We start from the raw sequence: 7,371 nt of genomic DNA, 5'->3' as shown, positions 1-7,371 counted from the left end.
TATATCTCGAAAACTCGTAAAATCATTCGATCATGGAAGATATAACCTTATCTCGTTATTCTTATGAAAATTGTCGTAAAGTGTTCCCTCAAGTTGAACACAGAGATATATATACCTCAGACCAGAAGACATCCAAATTTAAAGAGAAGGGGAAAAAATGTGATGTAAGAAGGAAAAACATTATATTGGGGCAAAATTAGGAAGAGCATTTAAATAAATGAGTGACAAAATTTTATAATTATAAAATTAAAATTATATAATAAAAGAAAAAAAGAAACTAAATTAAGAAAGAGATTGAATAATAGGTAGATAGATGTTAGGTAATTTTTCTGTATCATTCTGATTGTTAATACCATTTCCATGCTTTTTGATATGAATCATTTCCGAGATAGATCTTTTATAAAATGAACGTTCTGAATCTAAAATATTGATATTTTCCCAATCTATCTGATGACCATACTGAAGTTGATGCAGAGAAACAACGGAATGATTATTAGATTTTCTAATGTCGGTTTTATATTCTTTAATCCTAGTTTTTAATTTCCTTTTTGTCTGTCCGACATAAGAGCAATCGCAATTACAACAATTAATTTTATATACAACATTATTATTATCCATTTTATCCAACTTATCCTTCCCTGTTTTAATAAATTTATTTAAACTATTAATGGGTTTATATGCTATGTTCAAATTATACTTTCGGTAAACATTTTGAAATTTTTCTGTAAAGTTTTTAACATAAGGTAAAGTGCTATAAATTTTAATACTATTATCACCCAAGTCTTTTTGATTAGTTTGTTTTAATTTATTATTATGACTAAGTGATTTAATTCTATTATTAATTGTGTTAAAAAGAAAATCTAAAGGATACCCATTATTTAATAAAGTGTTAATCATATTAGAAATATTTAATGCATGAAAATTAGGATGTGGGAGATATATAATTCTATCAATTAAGGAAAAAATAGCTCCTCTTTTATGGCATAAAGGATGATTGGAAAGAAAATTTAGAAATCTCCCTGAATGAGTAGGTTTCTTATTTAAGTCAAAAATTATCTTATTATTTATTATTCTTATTGTTATATCCAAAAAATTCACACTACCATTGTTATGGTTAGTTAGTTGGTGAACGTGTTAGGAAAAATAACTGCTGCCGATCGAAGATGGTTTTTGTGTTTATTGCTTCTACTGTTTGGCATAACATCAAAACGTGATCGTTCTTACAACTCGCTCGCTCTATACCACCATTTTCTCTCGCATACACAACGCCACTCACTCCCCCTCCTCCTGCTCGCCTTACGCGAAGTGAGTGCGCCGCGTACTTCCCGATAGCGCCAAATACAAAATTCAAATGCTCAAACTTTGCTACGCAACATCTTGCCCGCCTTGAAAGGCTCGCCTTTCAACCGAATGGCGCTTTCCTCGCTTTATCAACTTACACTGGACTTAATTCTAACGATTACAATATAGTTACAAAAGATATAGGAGTAAGTTCTGTTTAATCCTCTAAGGTCAGTACGCAAATCTTCTGAACAGCTCGTTGAGTTACACCTAATGGAGTTTCCAACTCAACTGTGCGGATTAGACCATCCGATCCCTCGAACATTTGGATTATTCGTCCTAGTTTCCACTGCAGGGGTGGCGCATTATCATCGCGGATCAGCACGAGAGCACCGACCTTGAGATTGGGATTTGATCGCTTCCTTCCATTTGTGCCTAGCTTAAAGTTGAGTCACATATTCTCTGGACCAGCGTTTCCAGAATCCTTGCACTAAACGAGTTAATAATTGAAAACGAGACAAACGGTTCAAAGGTCCATTCTCAAGGTCGGGCTCTGGTATCGCCGTCAATGGCGCTCCTATTATAAAATGGCCAGGCATTAGAGCATTCAAATCAGAGGGGTCCGTAGAGACAGGTGTAATAGGTCTAGAGTCTTCAATATGACTTGTATCTGCGCAAAAATCGTTGTTAATTCCTCGAACGTTAGAATAGTTTGGCTGATCACCGCCTTCAAATGCGATTTCGCCGCCTTTACGGTGGATTCCCACAACCCGCCTACCTACATGTGGCGAGTACGGTGGGATAAATGTCTATTTTATTAGCTTTTCTGAGGTAAACTCCAATATCTTATCCTTGACTTGATCGTCCTGAAAAACTTAGATAGTTCGTTTAATTCGTTTTTTGCTCCGACAAAATTTCTCCCGTTGTCGGAATAAATATGATAGCTCTTACCACGTCGAGCTATAAAGCGTTTTAAAGCATTGATAAAGGCTGAAGCTGACAAGTCGGATACAACTTCCAAATGCGTGGCCTTAGTGGCCATGCATACGAACACGGCTAGATAAGCCTTTCCGGTTTTATTACGTGAGATCTTAATTGAAAAGGGACCCGCATAGTCGACACCTGCCTGTGCAAACGGACGCCCCGGATTTACACGGCTAGCAGGTAGGTTACCCATTATTTGTTGCAGACTCGTTGGAGCTCGTCGGAAACACAAGATACATTTACGCAGAACGAATTTCCCTTCGCGCAGATACGATCCAGTAAGTGTCACGAATTATAGCACTCAAAGTATTGAGTCCGCATGTAAGTATTGAATCGCATGTAAGTATTTGTAGTGCATGTCTCTAATTAGCAATGTGAAAAATGGATTGTTTGAAGGAAGGATAATAGGAAATTGCTGATCATACGCTAAATCGGCATTCTTCAACCTATCACCTACTCGTAAAATTCCCCTTTCGTCCAAAAAGGGGTTCAATGATAAGATACGACTGTTACGGGGTATTCCTCCCTTTTCCTTACTGAGTTCTTGAATTTCTTGGGGGAAGGCATGACGTTGGGTCATTCTTATCAGGATCAGGTTTGCTTCTCTTATATCGTCCGCTTGTAATGATTTAGTTTTATCCTGCGACACATTTTTGCGACAGTTTCGAATGAACTTGTTGCAGTAAGCAATCACTCGCTGCAATTTGGACAATAATGAGAATTTCTCTAGCAGATCGCGTTCTTCCTGGTAGTTAGCGACTAAAATTCGTTCAGTTGCCTTTTCTTCTAAGGGCTCTTCCAGAATCGCTTCATTTGACCACTGGTCTTGGCTGAACCCTAGCCAGTGAGGTCCGGCCCACCACATTTCTGAGTTTGGTAGTTCTCTGGGATCCATGCCCCGCGAAAACAGGTCCGCAGGATTGAATTTGGTACGCACGTGTCGCCACTCATTCTGACGGGTTAGCTCTTGAATTTCTGCCACTCGGTTAGCCACGAAGACCTTGTATTTAGTTGGTTCGCCCCGAATCCAGTGTATAACGATGCTTAAATTGCTCCAATAGATGTATCTTTGAATGGGCGTGATAGCCTTTCTTACCTTAAATGCAAGCCTGGCGAGCAGCACAGCACTACACAGCTCCAGTCTTGGAATTGACAAAACCTTCAAGGGTGCTATGCGTGATTTGGACACGAGAAGTTTAGAGCTCCTTTCTCCCTGCGCGTTGGATGAGCACAAATATATGCAAGCGCCGTATGCCAATTGCGAAGCGTCGCAAAATCCGTGCATTTCAATCTTACTAGTTTCCTGCGACACCACATGGCGCGGTATCCTTACTTCTTCCATAGCTTCAAGCCTTTCCTTGTATGAGTTCCATTCTAACAACAAATCCGACGGTATTTCGTCGTCCCAGCTTACACTCAGCTTCCATAAGCTTCTCATGAACAATTTAGCCTTTGTTACTACTGGTCCTATGAGGCCCAGAGGATCGTAGATTTGCGCTATTACTGACAGGATACTTCTTTTTGTACTGCTGGTTTTCTCAGGCATCATCAGCTTAAACTTGAAGACATCCTCCCGCGAATTCCAACGAATTCCGAGGGTTTTGACTTCCTCATTAGAGGTGAGTGGGACTTCTATCTCGCCCTCTGTTAACAGATCTGATACGTTGGAGTTCCATTTTCTAAGCTCCATTCCTGCTGTTGCTAGAATTAGGGTTACCTCCTCTCGTAGTTGAAGCAATTGAGAGATAGATTCGCTTCCTGATATCCAGTTGTCCATATAAAAGTCATTGGCGATGGTGTTTGATGCCTTGGGATATAGTGCCGCATTATCCATGGCAAGTTGTTTTATACACCTTTGTGCTAGGTAAGGAGAAGAGGCTGTCCCATATGTCACTGTCGTGAGCTCATACTTGCGGATTGCTTCTCCCTCTTTCTCCCTCCACATAACTCTCTGTAATGCTCTATCCTTTTAAATATTACTAAATTAAAAGGGTCACGAGCCTAAAAATACAGAAGTAGAAACTAAGAAAAATATGTGACGACAAACAATATTTGTATAAATTCGTATTTAATGCAATAAACAAAACATAAAAAAATAAAACAATGTAACTATAATAAAACAGACGTACGTTTCTGTCCGTTTCGGACCATTTTCAATGTTAAAATAAAACAATATGACGAATAAATAACTTCAAATTATAAATTTACATAAGAAAAATCTTATCCTAATCGCGAATTTATCATAGCCCCAAAATCAGCAATCTCGCTTACGGTAGAAAAAACATGGTCATCTATCGTTTATGTTAAAGTGTAAATGAGCCTTAAATTTTAAGTGGTATTACAAATTTGTGACAAGCTCGTATCTAATGAACAATCAAAAAGAAAAAAATAAAAATAATGAGAATAATGTAATCTAAACTGAAATTTCAAAAATTATAAATGGAAACAATAATAAATGTTTAATAATACAATAACAAGGGCAATGTTAAAAAATCAAATCTGAACCGTTACAATATTATATACTGGAAAGTTGTGTGAACAATGTAATAAATCTATTATAAATATATCTAACAGTATATTATAATGTGAAAAGAAATTACTATATATAAATGTACTGAAATTCAAAAATTGGAAGTGACCGTAATTATCGAATGAAATTCTATATGAGAAATCCTATGTGTTAAGATTAACTTTCCATATATAAATTATAACAATTGTACAATTACCTTGTGAGGATGTCCAAATAAAATCGAAAGAATAAAAAGCCATAATCAAGGCAACGAATTGGAAAAATATATAAATTATCCATTAATAATCAGTGCAATGCGACAAGAACAATAAGAACATTCTTCTAGAAGTATCGAGAAGAAGTGAAAAGTTAGAAGCGAACATCACTAGCTTGCAGACATAAAGGAAATTAACAAGAGTGGGAGGTAGAGAGAAGTGGGAGAAACCGAAACAGTAGGAAAGAATATGAGAAACAAACGTGAAACAGGAAAACATTAGGCAGGGGAAAGCGAATGTATCAGAATAAGAGTCAGGAAGAGATTCGGTATCTTTCATCTTGTTAATTCCATGTTTCTGTCGTTTTATGTAAATCATCTCAGACAATAATCTTTTGTTGTAAGAAGAGATTCATTATCAAGAATTTTAACTTCATCCCATTTGAAATTATGGTCAAATTCAATCCTGTGTTCAGAAATTACTGAAGGGGAACCTGTATTCTTTCTTATGTCCGATTTATGTTCATTGATTCTTGTACTCAACTTCCTCTTAGTCTGTCCCACGTAGCTGGCCTCACAATTTTCACAAGAAATCTTGTAAACCACTTTGCTGTTAGACAATCGGTCTAACTTGTCTTTCTCTTTTCTAATAACTCCTTTCAGGGTGTTAGGAATAGTAAATGCCAGCTTACAATGGAACATACTTGATATGGGTAGAAAGCTTTCAGAAATGGATTTAACATAAGGTATCGTGAAATATTTCACATTTAAATTAACATTGACACATTTATTGTGTGTATGGAACTTAATTCTTTCTGAAATCGTGGAAAAAATAAGAGACAGTGGATAGCAATTATTCAGAAAGTTATTAATGATATCAATAAGATTATTACGTTGGAAAGATGGATGTGAGAGTAACAAAACTTTGTCTACAGAACTAATAATTGTGCCCTTCTTATGACATAGAGGATGATTAGAGTAAAAATTTAAAAATCTGCCAGAAAATGTCATTTTGTGGAAAGTGTCAAAAATAATTCTATTACCATCAATTATTAAAGTCGTGTCTAAAAAGTTGATTCTTCCATTCTTACTAATCTCTAACGTAAATTGTAGTCTATCGTGTAATGAATTAAAAACATTCAAAGAGTCAACAATGTTGTCAAATGGAAGCGCAAGTAAAACGTCATCAACATATCTATAGTAAAATAGCGGTTCTGTTGTTAATCTACCAATAGCCACCTTTTCTAGATCCTGTAGTACCATGTCAGAAATAATAGGTGACAGAGGCGAACCCATAGGAGTACCAAAACTCTATCCTTTTTCCTAATTCTGATTTGACGGAACATCTTAGATATGTTTGCGATGATAACGTAGTTGTGTTGCCTGAACCTTAGTAAGATGTTCATAAGTTCTTGTTGTAGATTAGCTCCAACTCTCAACAGATCGTTCAACGACCTTTCTGATGATGTTTGACAGAAAGCATCAAACACTACTCGAAGTTTCGTGGTCGAGCTCTCCTCCCTCGTGACCCCATGATGTGGTAAATAGTTAGCGACAGCTTGATCGTCACTGTTCTTCGGGAGTAGTTCCATGTGTCCCATGCTCTCGTAGTCTTTCATGAACTCCAGGTATCGTTGGTGGAATATCGGATCTTTTCCAAATCTCCGTTCGATCGATCGAAGTCTTCTTACTGCATTGTGTTCTGAAGCTCCCAACATTTGAGTTTCCCCTTTCAATGGCAGCGATACTACAAATCTTCCACTCTCGTCTCTATAAGTGGTTGCTTCGAAATGTCTCCACATGCCTTTTCTTCAAGAGTTAGTTCTCTTTCAAGCTCACATCGGTCGATAGCCCAAAACTTCTCTACTTGCTCGTTTAGATTTTCGTTAGATACTACGCAGCAGATGTTAGTGGTCGATGTTCCGATAGGCGTAAAGTTTCCGCCCAGCAGCCATCCTAGTTTTGTGTTCTGGAACACTGGCTGCTCATCGTTGAGTTGAAACCTTCCTTTCTGCAGAACGCTCCAGAAGACTGATGATCCCAGCAACATGTCCACCCTTTTTGGTTCGTTGAACGTTGGATCGGCTAATTGAGAGAAAGGAATGGTTTCTGGAATTTGTAATTGGGACAATTCAATTCGTCGCTCAGGTAACTTACTGGTGATCTGATCTATTACCGTAAAGCTCACGATTCTGCGTATTTGTTTACCCTTGACCTTATAGTCGCCGTTACTATCTCGCTTGTTAAGGTTGTGTTTCCGCGAAACCCTATTACCTTCCCTGCTCTTCTTTTCGTATTTATGCCTAATTTCTTGATCAAATCAGATGTAACAAAGTTAAGAGTAGAGCCATTATCTAATAATGCACACGCGGTGTGTAATCTC

The 7,371-nt window shown here is 37.3% G+C and overlaps 3 protein-coding genes across 3 annotated transcripts; all 3 read right to left on the bottom strand.

Annotated features, from left to right (window-relative positions):
- Positions 1–1,498: 1,498 nt before the first annotated feature.
- On the bottom strand, positions 1,499–2,458 carry LOC108761001 (uncharacterized). The gene is made up of 3 exons (XM_018507318.1): positions 2,233–2,458; positions 1,805–1,951; positions 1,499–1,716 (listed from the first exon to the last, which is right to left on the bottom strand). Exons 1-3 carry the CDS (start codon positions 2,456–2,458, stop codon positions 1,499–1,501), a joined length of 591 nt encoding a protein of 196 aa, XP_018362820.1.
- A 108-nt stretch (positions 2,459–2,566) lies between these two features.
- On the bottom strand, positions 2,567–4,210 carry LOC108761000 (uncharacterized). The gene has a single exon (XM_018507316.1). The coding sequence runs from the start codon at positions 4,208–4,210 to the stop codon at positions 2,567–2,569; it is 1,644 nt and encodes a 547-aa protein (XP_018362818.1).
- A 2,022-nt stretch (positions 4,211–6,232) lies between these two features.
- LOC108760999 (uncharacterized) lies at positions 6,233–6,706 on the bottom strand. The gene has a single exon (XM_018507315.1). It carries the CDS (start codon positions 6,704–6,706, stop codon positions 6,233–6,235), a length of 474 nt encoding a protein of 157 aa, XP_018362817.1.
- Between the last annotated feature and the right edge of the window lie 665 nt (positions 6,707–7,371).

This window comes from Trachymyrmex cornetzi, unplaced genomic scaffold (assembly GCF_001594075.2).
Source record: "Trachymyrmex cornetzi isolate Tcor2-1 unplaced genomic scaffold, Tcor1.1 scaffold235, whole genome shotgun sequence".
NCBI lineage: Eukaryota > Metazoa > Arthropoda > Insecta > Hymenoptera > Formicidae > Trachymyrmex > Trachymyrmex cornetzi.
The sequence above is the reverse complement of the archived record's forward strand: the minus strand, read 5'-3'. Positions and strand labels throughout refer to the sequence as shown.

Bases quoted from the DNA above. Each gene is read 5' to 3' on its own strand.
- LOC108761000 (XM_018507316.1), bottom strand. From the start codon at position 4,210: ATGTGGAGGGAGAAAGAGGGAGAAGCAATCCGCAAGTATGAGCTCACG.
- LOC108760999 (XM_018507315.1), bottom strand. From the start codon at position 6,706: ATGTTGGGAGCTTCAGAACACAATGCAGTAAGAAGACTTCGATCGATC.
- LOC108761001 (XM_018507318.1), bottom strand. From the start codon at position 2,458: ATGGGTAACCTACCTGCTAGCCGTGTAAATCCGGGGCGTCCGTTTGCA. The intron at 1,952-2,232 runs GTAAGAGCTATC...ATTTTTGCGCAG, and splicing joins ACGCTTTATAGCTCGACGTG to ATACAAGTCATATTGAAGAC. The intron at 1,717-1,804 runs GTTTGTCTCGTT...ACTTTAAGCTAG, and splicing joins TGAGAATGGACCTTTGAACC to GCACAAATGGAAGGAAGCGA.